This window comes from Primulina eburnea, chromosome 3 (genome assembly GCF_022965805.1).
Source record: "Primulina eburnea isolate SZY01 chromosome 3, ASM2296580v1, whole genome shotgun sequence".
NCBI lineage: Eukaryota > Viridiplantae > Streptophyta > Magnoliopsida > Lamiales > Gesneriaceae > Primulina > Primulina eburnea.
In genome coordinates, this window is record NC_133103.1 from 35,538,483 (window position 1) to 35,562,917 (window position 24,435).

General features: G+C 32.3%; 2 protein-coding genes across 2 annotated transcripts; one reads left to right on the forward strand and one right to left on the reverse strand.

Annotated features, from left to right (window-relative positions):
* Positions 1 to 2,001: 2,001 nt before the first annotated feature.
* Positions 2,002 to 10,609, reverse strand: LOC140827544 (uncharacterized). The gene is made up of 8 exons (XM_073190236.1): positions 10,230 to 10,609; positions 10,012 to 10,152; positions 9,620 to 9,847; positions 6,386 to 6,593; positions 5,496 to 5,632; positions 3,961 to 4,041; positions 3,163 to 3,229; positions 2,002 to 2,566 (listed from the first exon to the last, which is right to left on the reverse strand). The coding sequence occupies exons 1-8, from the start codon at positions 10,541 to 10,543 to the stop codon at positions 2,246 to 2,248; spliced, it is 1,497 nt and encodes a 498-aa protein (XP_073046337.1). The 5' UTR covers positions 10,544 to 10,609; the 3' UTR covers positions 2,002 to 2,245.
* A 709-nt stretch (positions 10,610 to 11,318) lies between these two features.
* On the forward strand, positions 11,319 to 12,272 carry LOC140827286 (glutathione S-transferase T3-like). Its single transcript, XM_073189938.1, has one exon. The coding sequence runs from the start codon at positions 11,319 to 11,321 to the stop codon at positions 12,270 to 12,272; it is 954 nt and encodes a 317-aa protein (XP_073046039.1).
* The last annotated feature ends 12,163 nt before the right edge of the window (positions 12,273 to 24,435 follow it).

Below are 24,435 nucleotides of genomic sequence, written 5' to 3' on the forward strand. Positions count from 1 at the left end.
CCCAACACTAATATTGTAAGAGGCTTTAAGCCTACTTGAACTATTCCTAAATGCATAAATTTGTAAGATATCTTATGAATATTAACAAGATTTTGTGCTAACAAACTAAATAAATCATATACTCATTTTAGAGCTTATATTGTTTTTATAATATAATCAGATCTTAATTAAAACTATCAAATCTATGCATCTTCATATTAGGAGATGCTGATAATTTTCAGTCTTGAATATTTTTCTCAAAAATTTTCAGAAATAATTAATTCTTTATTTTTAATATAACCACTAATAAAAGATTTCTTCTTAGTAAATGATATTATTATCTTGTCTATCAGGAATTCAAGTAGATAATGTCAAAGATTTATTCCAATCTTACCCTTTAGGCTTTACAGGCTTTATGGATACCTGGCTGATTTCTCCTTGGTAGAGCTACATTCTTTCTTTTGAACAAGAGAATATGATATTTTTAACTTAGAAGAATTTTTTGAATTAATGGCACTGATACCAATTACGCAGCGAGTATGGAGCTTTGTTTTTCAAAAGCTTTTAAGGAATTCTGTAGTCTTCTTAGGTTTGATATAACAAACCAAATTTTAAAGATTGAATTGATGTTTGGATTTTTGAGCTGATTTTCAGAAAACAAAATATGATCATTCGCAGCTTTTAATTTTTTTTTTAATTTTTTTTCCAAATAATTGACTTTATTTGGCATGAAATAATCGAAGGGAGGATTCCAAATATAATCTAATTAATAATTCATAAACACTTACATGATTATGTAGTATGCTTTGAGAACTGATGAGATGAGGAACTAAAGAGAGTATAGAGAATAAAGAACTTTTATTATTGCGTATGAAAATATGAGAAATTAATTAATAGGTTGGAAACAATATATATATATATATAGTATGAAAAAACTGAAAAATATAGTTGAAGAGCTCACAAAATTTTATTAGTTATATATTAAAACTTAAAGCAATCATTAAAGAAAAATATTATAGTTATTGTGAAATAAAATTGGTGGACATTAATGTGTATTACTAATAACACATTATGATTTAAATTTATCTATACATATAATATTTCCAACCATGTTAATGAATAATAATAAGTAGAAAAACACCCGCAAATATGAAAAATCTATATATAAGAAAAAAATAGTTCCAGGAAAAAAATTATATATGCACATAAAAATACAAATACAAACAAATAATAATTAATGTATATTAATTACCAAATATTAATTAGATTATGTGAATGTCTTAAACTTTAGAAAGAAAACAATTGAGTAAACTAGACAGAGGTTTATATCCATATATTGCACCAGGTTTTCTACCCCGCGCAATGAGAGGTACAAGTAGCAAAACCACAATTAAAGAATAATTCATTAAAAAAATAATTTGAGGAAATTATTGTAAAACCGCAATCACGAAATATTCTTACAAATAATCTTTAACATATATAAATATTTATATAATGTATGTTATGATGCTTCTTAGTTTATATTAAAAATCAACTTGTTATAAAAATGATTTATTTATATGTAAAATAAAAGATAAGATAGAAACATTAAATATTCATTAGCAAACATGAAAAAATCAACTCATTTTAGTAAACAATTTTAATAGCAAACAAAAAAATCATGAGTAAATTGATGGATTCAATATACAGTATGTACAAAATGATTTAAAATGGATAATGAATTACAGAAAAACCTATTAAAAAAACTATTGATTTAATTTGATAACTTAAATGAACAAATGTATAATAGAAAATTCATAATTAGAAATTATATATTTATATATATATATATATATGTTAGACTATTTCAGTTGTCGCGATAGCTATTCGAGAAGTTGAAGAAACTAATAAATGTAGCATCATCATTCATAGATCTATGAGGTAACATTACATTATTAAATCCCACTTGTATTTTATGCTCAACTCATATTTAGTTTATGAGAATCTCTCAGTTGTTAGCTTACATCTCGAGAGGGAAAAAAATTAAAAGAACAATATTTTAATATTCTACACGAAACTTCAAATTTAGTACAAACTAATACCACTTCATCAACTAATTTCCTCAAAAAATTGGCTAGTCGACTGAACACAAGGACAAGGTACATGAAAGACAATCAAATTAAATACATCCATATTTGCTGTGAAACAAGCCTTTAAACCCATTCTTGAGCAGAAGAATCAATTTATCTATGGTGCAACATAACATACTTCCTTTGAAGTTTGAAACTTAAAGTTCCGTGGTGGCGCATCGCCTTATCTTCCGTGGAGTTGTCTCATATGGCGGAAGAGGAATCCCGAACACCCAATCTAGAACATTGAGGTACTTGGATCGGAAGACATCCCTCTCCATGGCATAACAGTGCATGATTATTGCAGTAGATATGCTAAAGATCAAAACATCAGCTCTCTTGAAATTTTTCAAGGGGGTAAAGTACCCTACGTCAGACATGCAAGTGAAGAAGCTCTCGATTGCTCGTGCAAGGCAGTATAGAGATATCTCTATCCTTCTGCTCTTCTTCTCAATTGCTAGAGCTAGACCAGCCGGAAACTGTTCCATGGTACATTTAACAAAATGCATAAGTTGGGTGTTTGTTTCGGCTCTCCACTCAGAAACCATTAGCAATTTTTTCCTAATTTCAAATCAACCTTAAAACAGTAGCACTATTCATGGAATCATATTCAATAAAAATATGAATCATCAGTTCCATTCATCAAATGAAATTCTTGCATCCAAGCGCCGTCTCAGACTATTCTATCCATCTGTCTCTTTCAAACTCATTGAAATCAAATTGGTTTTTAAACAGTTTCAAACTGGATTACCACATCTTTAATTTGATGAAATTAAGATTCACAATATTTTTCACTAAAACATAATTAAGAAGAAATTAAGCAGTACTTATAAACAATGCTTCAAATATCTCGATCACTATAAAAAAAACAACTAAAAATAAATAAATTTCAAGTAACAAAAGTGTGCACCATCTAGAAGTTTCTTATTGGTTATGATTTTTAATAAAATCTTTCGGTGATTAATTTAATTTAACTTTTTCAGGACATATTAGAATGCCCAATCAGAACCTACTATACTCTCTCGAACATGCATAATTTTTTAATTTGAAAAAAGTAATAAGATATTCTTTTTACCGCTCCAATCGCCAACATGGGAACATTGCACTTCTTAAAAATCCTGAACAGGAAGCATGTCCATATCCTGTAAGAAGCAAAAAAACCTTAACATAACGAGTAAAACATAACAGTATGATGACAATCATAAAAATGACGCCAAATGGGGGATGACCTGAGAAAAGTTTGGTAAAATTTAACAATGACAGACGGTCAATGATATGCTATGTTGGGAGTATTACCCCACTGCAGATCTAATAGTCATCCTTGGCCCAACCACATGGGATTCATGCTTGATCCCATATGAGGAATTTTTGGGGTCAATGGTGGTCATTGGATGTACCTTGAGGGTAATATTACCCTTTGGGTAGCAAGAACTCAACCGTGATGGACACAAGTGGAGGTTAGATTTGAATTTAGGCATCACAAATACTTTCCTAACATGACTCTGCTCTATGGCTTTCAACAAATGGTCTCGAAAATTCCGAGCAGTAAAAAGGACTTAATTACTTTTCAATAAAATCTATTTGTTTATATGAGAGTACTATGAGAGTAAGGTTATTACCTCTCCACTTGTTGCTCCGTTGTTAATTCGAATTTTAATGTTTTCCCCCCATTCAACAGAAAGGTTTAGACAACTGTCCAAATTTTTGAGCTGCTTGGATGATAGTAGAATTATATACAAACAAGAGCTATGTTGAATTTTACCAGCATAGATCTTAGTTGAGAACATCAAAATAAGTGTTGATCTCACCAATGGTACAAGAAAGGTTTAAGGCACTCATTTCTGTAATTATTATATTTAAACTCAGAACTTACCAGGCAGATGAACAATACATGGAGAGAAACAAGCTTGACCTTGCAGTACCAAAAAGACCTTTCCATAAAATTGTGTACGGCCTGGGAGACATTCAACATGTCCACGAGTACAAACTTGAGTGAATAAACGGGTCACGAGTACAAATTTCAGTAAATAAATGGGAGAAGATCCTTGCTTAAAACCTGCCAAGGCCTAGTTCATATTTCAAAAATTCAAAAACAAAGAAAGCGGATTGTAACTTATAAATGTTATTATTGTCGATCAGAAGAACCAGAGAATATGATTTAAAATAAGTAGAGATTTAAATTATAAAAGCATACACAAATGAAGTTCCCTAGAAAGGAAAATACAGACCCTGATACTTGAAACAGTGAGAGGGTATGGAAGGAGGAAAGATAACTGATGATTATCCGAAACAGCTACCATAAGTCGATAATATAACCAACTTGTAAAATTATATAGACACTTCTCTTTTGACCTATAGACTTCATGTTTTATAGCTCAGCAATTATTCACCTTTAATGAAAATATTTGCCTCCATACTTGCATGGAAAAAATTTAGTTTTCAGAAAGGAATCCAAACAGAAATGTCAGTAAATTAATCTAGGGTGCCACAATTCTGCTGTTTATACTTGGTTTGAAACTGAAACAGCATCAATAGGTTTAAACCTGACTCGACAAATTCATGTTAACTTCACTTCTCTAAGATTTTATCTGCATTAACCGGCAAGATGAAGTGATATCTCTGGATATCCCTAATAAATTCAGCATTCAAACCATCATTTATTGCTCATATACTGCATTATTTTATAACCACAGATTCCATTTCATATTCAATTGGCTTAATCTCAATACATAAGGCACTGTGGTTGGTAACAAGGTATAGAAAATTTACAATACAGGAAATGTGATATACATCGTCAGTGTAATCTTTAAAATACTAAACTCATATGGTTCCTAGGGCAGAAGCCGGTTCTAAAGCACTTTGAATCTGTTGAGCACATGTATCTTTTCTTCCATGCAGAAGAGTTCTGGGTATTCTTTTCCATTATCTTGTTCTCAATGTATGCCCACAGAATTCACATTTTATTCAAACATGCAAAATGTAATGATCAATGGAGCCAGAGGTAGAGTGGAGGGGGTCAATATTTTAGGAGACATAAGAAGATGGCACATTCCGTGTGAGCATAATTTTGTTGGATTACAGATCAACAAATCAGGGCATGTGCTATACCGACACGTTTCAGATTTTGACAAATTGCAGGTTTTATAAATATTCCCGATTTTAAGAACCTGACAGTCATTTTAGAGGTTCCTTAATTCGGCAATTCAACTAGGCGAGTCCAAGTAATTAGGTAGTGTACTTATGGATCGATTCTCACAAATGAACAAGAAGAACTTCTATCAGTAACAATGGAATGTTTAAGGAACAGAGAATTGGAATGTTTAAGGAACAGAGAATTGGGTAGTACACAGGTTTAAAAACGAGTCAATAAAAAAATGATTCAATCTCGCAAAAGTAAAGATGAGTTACCGCTTTTGGAGACCTTGGCGATGAACAATCAATGCAGGAATTAAATATACTGGAAGATAAACCGGCAATGCTCTTTTATAGGCTTGAAGAAGAAAGGAAAAAAAATGTGTAACACATGCTTGATTCCCATGTATTATCTGCATAAAATAAAAGATAAAAAAATATGCATGACTAGTGACTAATCAGCATCAAATCATGCAAAAAGAATTTTAGCATGTTAATTGATCTCCCAGCGATTATAGCATCTACTGTAGAGGTTTTCATAAATTTGTCATCATCAATAATCGGTATCGCCTCCCCAAATCTAAAACAATTTTGTGGAGGTTCCAATTCACCCTGAATTGGTTAATTGCCAGTTAAAAACTTTAAATATAGACATGAGCGGATTTTTTTATCTGTAGCAAGTGTCCATAGAGCTCCGGACAAAAACTTGAGAAGGTAATTAGAATGATGAGCTATTATAGGAGGTTAGGAATAATAAGATGGTCCACAAGATTTTAAATTTTGAAAAAGTTAATAAAGGATAGACGTGGTAACCCAGCAGTTCTCAGAGAAGAGACACATTTTGGGATACATCACAAAAAAAGAAAGTAGCACGTCACTGATGGACTGTTATTTGTAATATTGGTGGCAGCATTCGTACTTCACATCAAGAGCTTGAAATAAAAATCCAGTTTAATGTGAAAAAATATATATTGAATATCTGCCAGATATTTATCTGTTAAAACAAACAAGACTTTGTCCAACTAGACATGGGAAAGCCAGTGAAATCAAAATGAACTGTTCTAACAGCAATGTCATGCAATAAGAAACTCAGCCTCAAGATTAGAAGACCAGACAAAAATGGAGAAATTGTATAAAAAAGAAAAATCACATTAATCTTGACGTACCGAGCAAGGCACTTTCATTGTTGGATCTAGTTTAATGTCAACTCCCATAGACTTGTAACATTTCTCTACTGCATCCAAATTGGTCAAAGGTAAACCATATGCAATCTCTCTCACCCCGTTCAGAATGGCAGGGTCTTTCGCTCCATGTTTATTGAGAAATGACTTGTATGATGAGGGTAAACTATCTTGCTTCAATATGTAGGCTGACCTAAAAAAATATCCAACCATCCACCATAAAGCATGCACTTAGAAAAAATTATTATTTACATACTTTCATGCAAGCATAAGATATCTACTGACTTTTGTAGAAATCTCATGGATTTGTTGACTTTTATGAAATGACAGACTTCTGTGAAGTTATATATTTCTACTAGCTTTTGTAAAATCTCACGGAGTTCTAAAGATTTTCACAGGTTCTCGTGGCTTTATTTTGCAAGACTTTTGTAGACATTTGTAAATTTTTTTCATTGAATTCTATGAACTATGAATTTTGTGATCTATGGTTGTGATTTTTTTATTTATTTCTTTGAACTAACATTTGAGCATGAAAACTTCTATTTATTGTTAAAAAACTTATAAATCAATATAAATAAATTTTACCTACTTTCCGATTTGATTTACGAAAGATGATAAATAAGTCATTACTAAATTTTATTGCAATTAAACTTCAATTATTCAAATCAATTCAACATCTTCAGTTAAGTAGTTGATACTTTTAAAAAATTAGTAACTATCCATCAATATAAATAATTTTCACTTACTTGTGTGAATGTGAGTTCATGAATTTTTAAAAGTGTTTGTATCAAATCAACCAAAGACATGTTATATATACTAGAAACAGTGACACATGCGATGCATGTTCATAAAATATAGAAGATAAACGACTTTTTTCAATAAAGAAGAACAATTATATAGAGTTGAAGGATTTATGGAATATGGTACAGTGTAACAGATTCACATGTCCTTTCACTGACAACCAAAAAACTCGTATTAAAGTTTTTTAAAAAAGTAAATCAAAATTTAGAAAAAACAGACAAAAAAAATGAAGGGGCTTGTTGGAATATTAAAAAACCCAAAAATAGTTACTATTAACCTCTCTCCCTTTATATATATATATATATATATATATATATATATATATATATATATATATATTCAAGTGAATAAAACATTTTATTCACTATCATATGCATGGATTTTGAGTTATGATCAAAATTAACCCGCAGATTAACTAAAATTATATAAAATAACTAAAATATCAAATTTTATTTAATAAAAACAATATTTTACTTATTAAAAATAATTATTACAGCTTTAAATTTAGATGCCAATAAAATATTATAATATTTTTGTTATGTAGTGTAATAAAATTTTATCAAAAAATTAATAAATATGATTTTAAATCTCGTGAGGTTTGGTGATCAAAAGTCGAAAATAAAAAGAATGGAGTCAATAATTTTGATTTTAAACTATTGTAATTAGGGGTGTTCAAATTTCGGATAAAACCGAAAAACCCGAAAATCCAAACCGAAAAAAACCGAACACCGAACCGAACCAAAAACCGAATTTTGTAATTCGGATATAAATGTTAAAACCAAAGTTTATTTGGTTCGGTTTCGGATTATATATGACAAAACCGAACAAACCAAAATTACATTAAATTAATAATTTTTTTATATTTTTATTTATATTATATATTTTGATATGATATTTAGTGAATGAAGAACCATTTTGAACAATTTTTAGTTGATTGTTGTTTGTTTAATTAATTTAGACCTTATATTTAAATATTTTACTAAGAAACATGTAGAAAGTTAAGATATTATATTTTAAAATATATTTATATTATTAATTTAAATATTTATACTAAAATCGAATTAACTGACCGAAATAACAGAATCGTTTTGGTAGAAAACCGAACCGAAGAAAAATGGTTCGGATATTGGATTATATATTTCTAAAACCGAAAACCGAACCGACCGATATACACCCCTAATTGTAATTAACAAAAGAAAAAAGATATGTTTTTGAAAAGTCCAAAGAACAAGGAAAAATTATGGAGGAGAAAATAATTAATTAACCAGTGTTTATATAGAGATTATTTTTAATAGAATTAAAAGTGAGTACGTGAATTTGAGATATTTTTCAATTAAATATCCATCCAAATTTTTAGGTTAATCAAAGACAAATTTTGACAATTTATAATTGTACATTAGACTTTATTCTTGTACATTATAGAATTTCATGGACTCATTAAAATTTTATTGACGTTTTGAATACCTCTAGACTTTTGTAGAATTTTTAAAAGTCAAGTTTGAATACCACATGACTTTTAAAACTCTACAATTGTGTAGTCTACATTCAATATCATTGTACTTTTAAACTTCATAAAAGTCATTAAAAATCTAGAATCAATACACCACCCCCTAAGACTTTAAACCATATCATGTAGTCGGGTTTTCCAATAATTGGCGAATAACTACGACTAATACATATTTTGAGGGTAAGAGTGAACATTATTATGATGGAATAATAATTGGTATTCAAATTATAATAATTACAAATTTGCAGTCCAAAGTTGACCCTTCCAACACACTTGTTTCAACTTACAGGTTACATCCATGTCTATTTTTTTAAAAAAAAAATTGGATTATCTGTAAAAGTTTAGAAACATGTCATCAGAATGTAAGCAAAAGATTAGCCTTGACTAGCAGTTTCAAAAATTGTCATGCCTTTTAAATGTCATTAAACGAACCGATAACGAATCTGTCAAGGAAGAATCATAATTTTGCTAAAAGTAGAATCTTAATGTTCATTTACGCAGTAAAATATATATAGGCCGAGCACAGCTGCAAAACTTGGTACATTTAGCCATAATCTCGTTAAGTACAATCCAGAAACATAAGAGACACTTTTCTTAACTGCAGCAGCCTAAACTCAGCTACTGAGTTTAACGTGATCCTCAATCAACAAGCTAATGAACAAGGAAGAAATAACTTGATCACGTTCAAACTCTAGCCTAAGTGCCTAAAGTTTGGCCTCTTACATGTGTGGACTTCCTAAAACTTACCACCAAGATAATTCTGTCATTGATCGATATAATCCATGCATACATTTCCACAGCAATAGAGAAATGGAAAAGTTGCTAACATAAAAATAAAAAACATTGGAAAATTCATGACATCGAAAACTAAACTAAAAGATAATTTTTTTGGCAGTGAAACAGAGCCTTACAGAATCTGGGAAGTCGAGAGACACATGAGGAGAATATCTCCATATGACCACGTAAGAGGCTTACATATATGCCCAAATCTCTTGCTTTTTATCCCACATCGCGAAGCCAACACAGTGGCACGCATGAGAATGTAAATTGCCAAGCTCGGGTGCTGTGTGTTCAACCCTGTAAGTAGCATCGATGGCCCTGCAATTGCCCCTGCCAGCAAAGCCCTCCATTTTGCAGTCCTAATATTAAAATGTTGATTCAACGGATCAATGCACGAGTTTATGCTAACAATACAGATCGCATAGACAAAAATGACAATGCTGCTAGATAGAATAATCAATCTGTAAAAAAGGAAGAAATGAACCAAATATGAAAGACAAATTTGGAGGTTAAGAAATCATGCCTTCGGTGACCACCTAAAGAGGTAATAATTTCATCCACGGACACAAATGTTCCAGCAAATGTACCAAGAAACAACCCATATCTCAAAGTTTCTTTCAAAGCCAACACCACATCTGCACCACCTGATGACATTTCTACTTTCCTGGAAAAATACAAACAACAATGAAGAAGTTTTGATTGACGACTGGAGTATACATGAGCAAGATTAACAAATTCTACCTGGTGGAAGGTAGTGATCGGCGGCGGCGAATGCGAGAGAAAAGAGCGAAGAGAGCGAGGCCACCTTTGATGCCGGCGCCGATCGAGAAGCCTTTGACAGAAGCCGTGAACACACGCCACACCTTATCGTAGTCCCGAACAGGATAAGAGTCGAAGCTCAGCAAAGAGCAGGATGACGATGAGGACGGCAGGCTCGACTCCGACGATCGCTTCCTCCGGCAGTATAAGCAGCTCTGGTCGTGGTTAGAGCCGCAGGTGCACTCCTTTCCATCATCGTCGGATGCCTCGACTGCTCCGTCCCCCAGCGCTGCCATCACCGGTGGATGTAATTAATCAGCTTTTTCCGGTGAAGTGACAATAATAGGAATTCTGTAATTGGATATAAAAGAAAAGTGGAGTAGGTTTTCGATTGTACACGCGTACCATGGACCCTTACTTTTTTCTTATTAATAAGGGCACCCACATTGATTGGTTAATGGGTGTTAATAACACTCATTAATGGCTGACATGACAGCCAAGAAATTCAGCAGAATGAACGGCGTTATTTCGAAATTTGCGACAGTTTTTCGTAAACCATCGCAAATTTACGACGGTTTTTCGTAAAGCGTCGCAAAGTGAAAAGCGTCGGTTTTTTTTAAAAAAAGGTCGCTATTTGCGACGGTTTTTTAACACCCGTCGCTATGTGCGACGGTTTTTCAAAAACCGTCGCTAATTATCACCAACGGCTATTTTCAAACGGCAAAATTATGCACCAACGGCTATATTCGAAATTACTCACTATATATACTAATCAATTTCTACAAATTCATCCCACAACATTTATCTTTTCATATTTTTAAGCCAAATGGGTGACAATAGTCAGAACTCACGAAATCGACCTCGATTTGTTTCTTCTACACAATATCCACCACAATTTCCAAATTGGCCGTTTGTTTCAAATTTCCAAGGTTATGAAAATCTTCGAATCATCCAAATTACACCTCCCGAGCTCCGTATCCACCGCCTACACCTGAATATTGGCAAAGTATAGGCAACCCAGATTTCATGCCGCCTTATTTTTATGGATTATATAATCCACAATCCACCAATATGCCAATCGAAAAAGAGCCGCCAACTCCTACGTTTGTCCCAGAGACTCAGTTGTCCGACCGTGAAACACGAGTTGATCTCGAAAATGTGCAAAATGCTGATGTAGATGTTGAGGGTACGAAGAAGCGAATAATATGGAAAAAGGAGGAAGACGAGCTACTAGCGAGATCGTATGTCACAATGAGTGATGACCCAGTAATCGGCAATGATCAGAAGGGGAATGATTTCTGGAGACGTGTTGCGGACTACTACAATGGCAATCGTCCCGCTGGTTCATCTCGGAGAGCTTTAAACGTGATTCGATCTCATTGGCACAATACCGTCCAAAAAAAGGTAAATCGCTTCAACACAAATTATAATAGTGTTTACAATACTTATCGAAGCGGCCATAGTGATGAAGACATATTGCGGTTTGCATATGAAAAATATCGTGATGAAAATAATGGAGTTGCATTTAATCTGGAGCATGTGTGGAGAATCATGAAAACATGTCCACTATTCACTCCACAGTCCGATGATCACTTGGTTGGTACAAAGAAAGCGAGAATCTCAGAGTCGGGGGCTAGCAACACCTCATCGAACAAAGATGCGAGTATTGATTTAGATATAAATGAAGAAGAGATTCGTCCAATTGGTCAAAAAGCCGCAAAAAGAAAAGGTAAAAACAAAGCAAAATCATCGATGGAGGATTTGACAACCAGATACGACAATTTGTTCGAAAGTTTTACTCAGTATACAGACATAAAGAAGAACGAATCTGAATGGAAACAAAAAGAACTTGCAAAAGAGGAGATGAAAGCAAAAGCGTCTTTGAACAAATCTGAAGCTAAAAATAGCAAATATTTGCTTAAGGAATACGAAATCCTTTCGAAAGACACTTCACAAATGACGCCGGAGCAGCTTATAGTTCATGAACATTTGTGTGACCAAATTAGAGAGAAATGGAATATGTAATTTTCGATTGATGTAATTCTCTTTTCAATTATCGTAATTCGTTTTCTTTGTATTTTGTGTTTTTTTTTAAAGAGATTGTGTTGAATAATATTTTAAATAAAAGAGTCCAACTTTTTTTTCATTTCTTAATAATATTTTAATGAATATTGGAATTAAGTTATTTTTAAAATAATAATACTATTTATTTTTAGTAATATTTGTTGTAAAATTTTAAAAATATTAGAAAGATATTGAAATATTAAAAATAAAAAAAAATGAGTAAGTGGATAGTGTGACCTATAAATAATGAAAGTTGAAATTAAATGAATGTGGGTGTGTGTTAATAATGGGGAAGTGTTAATGTAATGAATATGTGGCTCGTGGACCCCATCGTTTTTGATGAGATAGAGAGTTATTAACATGGATTAATTCCGACGGATGCGGATGCCCTAATATGAATTAGTAAAATATGTGAATGCTTTGTATATGTTATTATTATTTTTAATTTATTAAATAATATTAAATAATTAATACAAAATTATTTTTAATTTAAAATTTTTGTTCGATTTATAATGAAAATTATGTTTATATTTTTTTATGTAAAATATGGAGTGATTTGTAGATGTTTTAGTAGGATAAGAAAGATAATTATGAAATTAAATATTTTAGTGTTTTCTAAGGTAGTTATTTTAAGGGTTTCATACTTAATAATATACTAGTTACTTTGCACACGCGATGAGTGTGTATAGAATCTTTTTTATCATTATCGATAGACTAAAGTGAAATTTAACAAATTATGGAGGGACTGAATTGATATTTGAATGGTTGAAATAAAAAAAATAAAAATACAATTATGTGTTGAATTTTTTTTGAAAAAAAAAAACAAAAATATAATATTAGTATCATATAAGGGTAAAACTGAAAAAAAAAATTGGTGTCCTATCATGTCCTCATACTTAATAATATAGTATAGAAATATAGATAATAAATCAAAAAATAAATTTTTTATTTATTATTTAACAATTCAGAAAGATTAGAACCCGGAATTGTCGAAAAGATGGATATATTGAAACAATGACAGTGAGTAAATGCATAAATATGCTCCTGAAAAATAAGTAGATATAGGCTGTCAATACACATATTTCGAATAACTATGTGGTAAAGTAAATTTGAAATTGAAACAAAATAAATATTAAAAGAAAAAGAGATTTCAAATAATTCCTTGTGGATTTGAAATCAAGTGATGTAAGGCAAAAGATGGTGCATGTACGTTGATGTAATTAAATAATTGTACACGTATTTATGGTATAGAGTATTAGTGTTTGTTGATAAATTCTTTTTTTTTTTTTTTTTTTTTTGATAGGGTGTTTGTTGATTCTTTGGAATCGATTCATGTGAAAGATGATACATTATTTGATATTTCGTGGAAATAAAATAAAATGTTCTTATAATTTCATGAAATTCCCAAATTGCTCCCTAATTTTTAAAATATTAACCTAATCTGGTCTCATAAAACCAAAATATTTTCAAAAAATTCTAAATAATCCTGGTCGGCAAAAAAGCTTAAAAACTCAGGAAAATTATATCGGGATCTAGGTTGAACAATCCAGGCATATTATAATATTATTAGGCAAAACTTGTGTGAGACGATCTCACAAGTCGTATCTTGTGAGACAGATATCTTATTTGGGTCATTCATGAAAAAATATTACTTTTTATGCTAAGAGTATTACTTTTTATTGTGAATATCGGTAGGGTTGACCCGTCTCACAGATAAAGATTCGTGAGACTGTATCACAAGATACCTACTCTTGTTATTATTGTATAACTTACTTATCTTAGAATGCGATATTTCTCAAAAATATGGATCCGAACTTATGTTCAAGATTTATTATCTTCAAGCTTTATTTCAATCTTTTAGAATATTTAAAACAAGAAAATATAACCAAAATTAGATATTTGAAACAACCAATAAAAAAACTTCTTAATAAAGTAGAAAAATAATTGAAAATAATACATTCATAGAAATTATCTCGGATCCGTCTAAACTTTTGGGAGATCTTACAGAAATCGAAAAGAGGGTAAAAATTATAGCAATAATTAGAGGTATTATGTACTACAAAAAATTGAAGATATCCTTGAGAAACATGAAGAAACTATTGAAATCTTGAAGGAAATTTAAACAATGATCCAAAGCCTAGAACACCAACTCAGTTCTAGCAATAGGATCGTGGGAGGAAGATTACTACCCTCCTTGGCACCAAACCATTATTACATAAGAGAGGGAAGGCAAAAGTGGTGCAAAAACCGTATGTTGATTTATGATATCAAAATGTTTAATTGTTTTAATATCAAATCGTTGTTTGGTTATGATATTCATTAAATGCTAGGTTAATGATATATGTATTTTTTCATTGAAAGTATGAAATAGGTTTCGAGCACGGTTAATAATTGACTTGAAATGATAATTTTTTTAAAAAATTGTGTATATGGCCTGACACGGTGGTTAAAAATAATCTTTATACGGCCCTGATACTGTGGGTATGAAATAACCGTTACACGGTCCTGACACGATGGGTAAAATAACTGTTATATGGACCTGACATTGTGCATAAGAATAACTGTTAAACTTCTTGCATAACATTTAAGAATATTTATATATATATATATATATACCATTTGATTAAACATCTTGCATATCATTAAATATTAAATATATCTTAGTATTCCCTGTTCGATCGACCATCACTTACTGAGTATTTCACAAAATACTAACTCCGTGCATCCCACCAAAATTTGAGAAAAAAACAAGTTGAAGACAAGGAGCAAGAACACTTGCGGGCTGCTGTCCACACTAGGCCCAAAAAAAAGTAGTATATACAGGTGAGCCAAAAAAATAATTTTTTTTAAAGTCTGGTATATAAGCCATTACCCTAACAGTGTGTTTGACAACCAGGATTTGAGAGGATTTAATGGGATTTGGATTTCAAAATCCTATTTTTAGTGTTTGGCAAGGTGATTCAAAAAAATGATTCGGATTTGTTTAGAATTTTATTGGATTTCATGGATTTCCATGAGTATATCCAAATCCCATCAAATGTGATAAGATTTGGTGGGATTTGGATTTTAAAAACATACAATTATTTTTTATCCAACACATCATTCTCATCAACAAATCATTCTCCACCAAAAGTTTCTACATGGTTAAAACTTTTTTTTCCTTTTAAATTGTTTAGAAATTGAAATATTTCGTTTAAATTTTATGAGTTTCGTGTGTTATTTACTGATTAATATAATAAAAATTATAGTAATTATCAAAGCCTCATTTTACGTTTAATAATTAATTTTATGTGAAAGTTTGAAGTTGTTTGATGATTTTTTAATTATTATTTTATGTGCAATATGATTAATAAATAATAATTAATTTTTGAATTTACAAACACAAATAATAGAGAAGAATTATTAATTTCTAAACTTCTTTGGGTTATTTATGTTTATATGATTTCTTAAGATAGCTTAGTAAAATTTTAAAATTCCAAATTCGAATTTTTTTTCCTCCAAACGAGAACTGTATTTGTAAATATCATTTTATCATTTTTACTTGTGTGAGACGGTCTCACTGGTCGTATTTGTGAGACGGATCACTTATTTGGTTCATCCATAAAAAGTATTACTTTTTATGCTAAGAGTATTATTTTTTATTGTGAATATCGGTAGGGTTGACCCGTCTCACAGATTAGGATTCGTGAGACGGTCTCACATGAGACTCACTCTTAAACCAAACACCAAATAGAATATCAAATACTTGAATTTCCAAATCCAATTCTAAATCCAATTCCAAATCTCATGAAATCATCTCAAATCCTGGTCGCCAAACACACTGTAATCATTTTCTTTAACTTTCTTTACAATTCAACTAATCACACAAATTACAAATCACAAATAATTTCTTCCAGCTCATGCTCATCACTTTTCTAATTTCATTATAGATTGAGCTTCTTACTTAGGCGTATAAAATAGATGTAGGCAAATAACTTTGTTTGTGATAAGATATTACGTTTCAAATTGAAATTTTGAATTAAATATTGCGTGAAATATGAATTAATTTTGTTTATATGTACAAATTTGTTTGGTTTTCCAGTTTTCTTTTTATTTTATATTTTGTTTTTGTTTTTTTACTTTTTCCTTTGTCTTCAATGTAGATGGTTGAAAAAAAATGGATATTTTTCTTGGTTATATGCTTGATAATATTATACATTTCTTTAGAGGAAAAAATTTGTAAGTATAAATTATGTGGATTGGTATTTAATATTTTAGTATTATGTAGTGTGTTCCATTTGTTCCTAATTTTCGCTTCTAATAATTTTATGTAATCTATTGGTTGTTATTTAATACCGTGGTGATAAATATTGATTATGATTTATATGTTGATATCTTCGTCATTGTTTCAACCTTGCATTTTCCATCATTTTGACACATTTTGTGAAGTATTAAACTAGAAAAACAATACATAAAAAGATATAACGATTTTAAAAAAGAAATCAATGCGAGTAGTTTTATATATATATATAAAGCTAAACATATTATAATTTTTTATTATTTTATCAGGAAATCAATATTTACAATGCATATATTTTTTAAAAGAAAAGATCCAAAACCAGAAGTACAAAACATTGGAGATATTAGGGTTGCAGAAATTTGATTTCTCACAACTACCGGCAGATCCTGGACTTAGGACTCCAATTTGTGAATATAATGTTAATATTATGGATCAAGTTCGAAGGGCATATTTGCAAAAGGCCCATGTCAACCTTCAAGCTTTTAATTCCCAAAAAGAAAATTTGGAGTATGTCAGTGTAGACGATTCAATCCTTCATGGTTTAATGAATCTGGTGATTGGTTGGAGTATAGTGTAGAAAAAGATGCCGCGTATTGTTTGTATTTGTAACGTCCCGAAAATTTTAAGGTCCACGTGAACCACATGCATGCAAGTTATCAAATTTGTTATATATTTTGAATCAAATGGTTTTAATTGCATGAATTAAGTACGTTGTGCATGTTTACATGTTTAAAATATTCTTTTCTACATGAATGCATAAAACTGTATTTTTAAAAGTTATTCGAGATGCGATCGAGGAACGGAGACCGATGGATGAAAATGGAAAATATTTTTATTAACCAATTATTTTTATTTGTGTATAGGGTGGTGTATTTAAAATGAAATTTTTGAAAACGAGATGTTTTGATGTGATTTTATACTCCGATTCGTATTTTTAAACAATATTCGATTTTCGACGAAAATATGAACTTTTCGATAACTCTGCTATTATTTTCACAAACTTTCCTAAACAAAATATTTTAAATATTTACTAAATGTCTTAATTGGCCTATTATACCTTGAATAATGGGTCTAGGTGTGGGGACCCGGACGCTAATCAAGTTCTTAATCATCATTGGGACTAATTAATCAATTATAAAACATGGTCTAATTTTTTTTTTTAAAAATGCGGAACGTAGTGAAATCAAACTCATATACATATTAGTATAAAATACAATACAATTCCTGTACTGCATGCATTCAACTAAAGTAAGGTTTAACAACTAATGTCAAGTGTTCCAACCCTATTATACATCATAATCAAAGTCCGGAGCCTCCACTCTAATCACGATCTCTCCTCATCTCCTGAACCCTGCTCCTGTCCCACCTGTTGTCATGTACACATACAGACAAGACAACAGCCGGATAACTCCGGTGAGAATAAATCCCAGTATAAATCAACGAAACATGCAATCATATAAACAAATATAAAGCATGTAATCAGGTAACAGTAATATGTATCAAAATCTGAAACATAATTACAATTCTACAATTCAGAATAGACTCAATCCTAGTCTAGGGATCCCGGTTTCCAAATGTGGTATTCCTATATCGAATTCCGTAATAGAAGGAATTCTGATCCTATTACTCGATATAACCAAATATGGTATTCCTATATCGAATTCCGTAATAGAAGAATTCCAATCCTATTTACTCGATATAACCAAACATCCGGTGTCCTGACCTAACCGTCATGGACTGTAGCTCTATCGCTAATATCCTATCTTGAGACATCGTGCAATGTGCCCGTGGCGATCCCACCACTGTCAGGCACTTCCGTCCCAAGATCTCTACACTATCCTGTGACATCGTGCAATGTGCCTGTGGCGATCCCACCACTATCAGGCACTTCTGTCACAAGATTTCTCGTCTGATGCCTGCTATCTATAACTCAAGAGAACAAGTACATCAATCCAATCAATGCAAATATCAATGCAATAAAGTAAAGTATGTGATTTAGGGAAACTCAAGTCTAAACCGACTCAAGTCGATATCCCAATACCACATTGACTTATACCTTTCTTTCGTCGGTTTCTGGCTCAGTCGAAGTCCTGAATTCACAGTCTATGTCCAGTTGTAGCCTACGTCGATAGGAACTCAGTACTAAAGTCAGATTACAATTCGGACGGACGGATTTCACATAAAAGGCGTAATGATTTTCAACACCTAAATAGGGACTTTTCTCGATTCTTCTTTCTTCCCTTTTCTACTGAACCAACGTATATATGTATATATATATATCCTAGTTGCTTGGTTAATGATACGTGTTCATTTTTCATGAATTTCGGTCGGCGCTCGGGCGGTAAGAAAATACCGCTCGAGCGCGGCACTCTCTGTCCAAGCATTTTCCTAATGCACCTTGGCGCTCGGGCGGTCACAAACTACCGCCCGGGAGCCACATCTTCTGTCCAAGACGTGTTTCCATGGAACTTTGGCGCTCGGGCGGTCATTTCTTACTTCGGGCGCCCCTAGTTCTGTCCAAAGATTGCACCCTTCATATTTAATCTTATTTCATGTCCCGATTAATCCTTTCATAATCATATCAATTATAAATCAATAATTACAGATTACTAGGATTACCGTTCCGGGCATTACACTAGGCTTACACTTCAGTTTTAACTAAAATAAAAAACCCTAAACACCTAAAACTAACCTCACAACTCACGCACACCACTCCTCACACACAAGGACTCCTCTTGGCAACCACCAATAGCACACACACACACACAAATTCAAGGGAAAGTCACGTGGGTTTTGAGAGAAAATCTGCAAGGTTGCATCTCTCGTCTCCCCACCGACGTTCTTCGCATCGCAAGCCGTTTTTCGTACGTAATATATGCAAAGGCATGCCATAAATCTATTTTTCTCATCTATCACACTGTATTACATGTTTTAAATATGTTTTCATGGAAAATATGTTGGTATTTTATTTATTTTCGTTTTTAGTCCATAGCATGTGAATAACTCATGTTTTAGTGTTCCAAAACTTATGATGAATTTTTACAAAGGGGATGCAATGGTAGGGGCTTCATAGGAGACGTTTTCCACTGGATTTAGAGTCTTTAAGGGCATGATCAAAGGCTGGACAGGATCACGTATCATAAGAAACGAAATTAAGAGTCCTAGTGGGTTGGAACTCTTCGACTAAGGTCTAGAGGGCTGCCACTTCTAGCTACTATAGGGTCACATCCAAAGTATCTAAGGGGATGGTCTAGGGGTTATAAGGGTGCTGAACCATGGTCCTAGATAGGCTGCATGATGGCTAGTGTGATGCTAAGGGGCTGTGGTCGTGAGAGGTGGAGTTGTGCATGCAAAGGAGCGGGTTTGGGGGGTTCCTGGGTCTAGGTCCTCTAGGCTCGATCCATTAGGGTCCTTAGGGGTTATTAATGGACCTAGGAGGGTCAACTTGGGTCTGGACATGGCTGTTAGGGGCTGGAGTCGAAGGGAGTAAGGGTTGGCAAGCTAGGGTTTCTTTCGAGTTTGAGCAGAAAATTTCCAGCAAGGTTTTAGGCTTGGAGTCGAAGGGAGTAAGGGTTGGCAAGCTAGGGTTTCTTTCGAGTTTGAGCAGAAAATTTCCAGCAAAGTTTTAGGCTTGTTCAAGGGTTATAATTGGCTTAATTTGGGTTGAATATGGGTTATTTAGGTATTATTAAGCTTTGGTTCGAGTTTTGGAAAGTTTCAAGTCCATATGATTCAAAATCGGGTTGTACGTCTAAGTTTAAAAACGAATTAAGGAACCTATCAAAAAGCTAAGTTTTAAGCCTAAGGAATATTTATGGGAGTGTTTTAAGGTTATATGTTAATTTTAGAATGATTTGGGATGTCGTTTAGAGGTCTAAGGATAAATACGAAAAATTATGCTTATAGGGGTAAAACGGTCATTTTACACCTAGAAATTAGTAAACGTCAAGGAAGTGCTCTGAATGTTGTTTTATATGTTAATATGATTATTTTAAATGTCTATGAAATTTTATGATGAAACGTTAACGTTAAAAGATATGTTGCATGCTTTGTTTAAAAGAAATGATATTTATATGCATGGATTTTATAAAATGATGAGAATATGAAATGTTGAAGGACGTGAAGTAATTGTGACTAATAAAAATATGATGATATGTTAATACGTAAGGCCAAAGCTCAGTTGACGGGTGAGTGTGTCGCTGATATCCCTGTCGCCCAGTACTATGGTTACATGTAGATAGATCCATCGACCCCTAATACGAATACGAAAGTCACAATTAACGATCTGAATTCAACGAAAAAGGAATACGTATATGTATATGATGAATATGAATATGTTTATGATGATATGAAAAATGTTTATGTTTATGCATGATTATGAAAATGTTATTTTACATAAAAGTGTTTTCACTGTTGCATGTGATCTGTATACGCATTATCTGTTATCAAGAATATAGTGTGTTGAGTATTTAGACACACTAGGTGTGATCAATGCAGGTGAAGATGATAATAATGATAATGGAGGTCTTGATAGTTGATTTGACTAGACTGAAGGTGCACATAACCCGAGGATTAGCGCTGGTAGTTTTCCGTACTTATGGTAATGATTTAGGATTTTAAGTTTATGTTAAAGATATTTTTACGACTTTTATTATGCTTTTGAGTGGTTTTTGAGAGGTTGTTAGTTTTAGCAATATTGCTAAGTTAGGAGTTGAAAACGTTTGACCATTTTGTGTTTTTAAACTATTTCCTTTGGATTTTCAAGTTTAGTTGGTTGTCTTATTTTAAAAATGGTATAAAAAATATTTCTAGTTTATATATATACATATATGTATTCGTCCGAGACTAGGAAATCACTAGGATAAAAAAAATTCTAGTACTTTTAAAGAAAACGATTAGTGACATTTAAGTTGGTAACATAGCAATGTTCTTGTAAAGGGTTGTGCCACCGTCAGTTCCGGAGAGCTTAGTCGTTCTGGCCTCAAGTCTGTAAGTTTAAATTTTTTAAAATATTTTTAATGCTATCACCTACATGCTTATATGGTTCATACTTTCAAGCTACATGTTTAAACACTTTTGAAGTTAAATGACATTATATTTAAGTTTTCATGATAAATGATTTTAGTATTAAAATCCTGTATGGTTGCGTGATTTTGTTATGCTAAAAGATTAGATGCTTCATAATTTTTATGCGTGTTGCGACGTGGAATAAGAAATTATAGGATTTCCATGTATGTTGGCCTTGTGATGAAATTGGACATGTTTAAAAATTTGGTTAATGGACCTTAGGAATGATGAAAATGATTGGACTATATTGATTTTTGGGTTTTAGTACTGATGTTTTATTTTTTGGGTCATTAATTAATCATGATGATTATGAATGCTTTTGGGACATTTAGATTTTCTAAGAAAATACTTATGATTCGTGGTTACTAGTTGAGTTAATTTTTGGGAATTATACATAAGGAATAATGATTCGAAGATTGACAACTTTAGAAGTATAAAAATGTGTAAATTGGGATCTTAGGTTTTGATGGAAAGGTAAGATTGGTTATGAGAATTGATTGAGTTTAATAAGCTTAAAATTATTGAACTTTATCTTACGAAAAACCTATAGAATGGAATTAGGAATGCCAAGAACTTATGAGTCAATTGTAGAATTTTCGAAATTAAGGACCAATTAGATAATTTCCGAGGAAATTAAGAACTATTTGTTAAGGAATTTGGTGACTAGTTTAGCAATAAGTGAGAATTTAATTGCTTAAATGATAGGAATTTTCGATGATTTAGCCGTGAGTAATATTTAGAACCTTGGAATATCTTGGTTATAATGTTATAAGGAATGTTAATCAAGGGCAGTGTAGGATGAATCAATATTAGGCTTAAAAATCTAAGTGTTAGTGGGTGCATTTGAGATTTTAATGTTAAAATATGATAGGATTGATGAACATTTGGGTATAATATAAGGAAAGTATTATACGATGAGTGTGGTCATCCATTTTGAATATTGGGAATTGCAAGAAAAGTCGAAATTCGAGGTTATAGAAAAATGGGACTAGGTCAGCATGAGTCGTTGTAAGTTGAGATTCGCAAACGAGGATTTAGAAGGTATATTTAATTGGAACTTAGGAGACATAAGGACACACTAAGAAATTTTTTTTATCAGAGTAGCGCAGCGAAAACGTGGATTATTGGGATACTAGAACTAAGTCTAAACTTTTTTTATTATCAAAGATAATTGAATTTCGGGAACGAAATTCAATTTAAGGGGGGTAGATTGTGATGTCTCGAAAATTTTAAGGTCCACGTGAACCACATGCATGCAAGTTACCAAATTTCTTATGTATTTTAAATTAAATGGTTTTAATTGCATGAATTAAGTATGTTGTGCATGTTTACATGTTTAAAATATTTTTTTCTACATGAATGCATAAAACTGTATTTTTAAAGGTTATTCGAGATGCGATCGAGGAATGGAGACCGATTGCTGAAAAATGGAAAATATTTTTATTAAACAATTATTTTTATTTGTTTATAGGGTGGTGTATTTAAAATGGAATTTTCGAAAACGAGTTGTTTTGATGTGATTTTATACGCCGAGTCGTATTTTTAAACAATATTCGATTTTCGAAAAAAATATGAACTTTTCGATAACTCGGCTATTATTTTCACAAAATTTCCTAAACAAAATATTTTAAATATTTACTAAATTGCTTAATGGGCCTATTATACCTTGACTAATGGGCCTAGGCTTACACTTAAGCCCTAAACACCTAAAACTAACCTCACAACTCACGCACACCACTCCTCACACACAAGGACTCCTCTTGGCAACTACCAACAGCACACATACACTAAAATTCAAGGGAGAGTCACGTGTGTTTTGAGAGAAAATCAGCAAGGTTGCATCCCTCGTCTCCCCGCTAATGTTCTTTGCATCGCAAGCCGTTTGTACGTAATATTCGCGAAGGCAGGTCATAAATCTCCTTTTCTCATCTATCAGACCATATAACATGTTTTAAATATGTTTTCATGGAAAATATGTTGGTCTTTATTTATTTTCATTTTTAGTCCATAGCATGTCAATAACTCATGTTTTTGTGATCCAAAACTTATGATAAATTTGCACAAAGGGGCTGCCATGGTAAGGGCTTCATAGGGGACGTTTTCCACTGGATTTAGAGTCCTTAAGGGCATGATCAAAGGCTGGACAGGATCACGTATCATAAGAAACAAAATTAAGAATCCTAGTGGGTTGGAACTCTTCGGCTAAGGTCTTCTAGAGGGCTGTCACTTCTAGCTACTATAGGGTCATGTCCAGATTATCTAATGGGATGGTATAGGGGTCCTAAGGGTGCTGAAACATGGTCCTAGATAGGCTGCATGATGGGTGGTTTGAGTCTAAGGGGATGTGGCCGTGAGAGGTAGAGTTGTGCATGCAAGGAAGCGGGTTTGGGGGTTCATGGGTCTAGGTCCTCTAGGCTCGGTCCAGTAGGGTCCTTAGGGGTTAGTAATGGTCCTAGAAGGGTCAGCTTGGGTCTGGACATGGCTGTTAGGGGCTGGAGTCGAAGGGAGTAAGGGTTGGCAATCTAGGGTTTCTTCTGAGTTTGAGCAGAAAATTTCCAGAAAGGTTTTAAGCTTGTTCAAGGGTTATAATTTGCTTGATTTGGGTTGAATATGGGTTATTTAGGTGTTATTAAGCTTTGGTTTGAGTTTGGTAAAGTTTGGTTAAGTTTCGAGTCCATACCAGCCAAAACCGAGTTGTACGTCTAAGTTTAAAAACGAATCAAGGAACCTATCAAAAAGCTAATTTTTAAGCCCAAGGAATAATTATGGGAGTGTTTT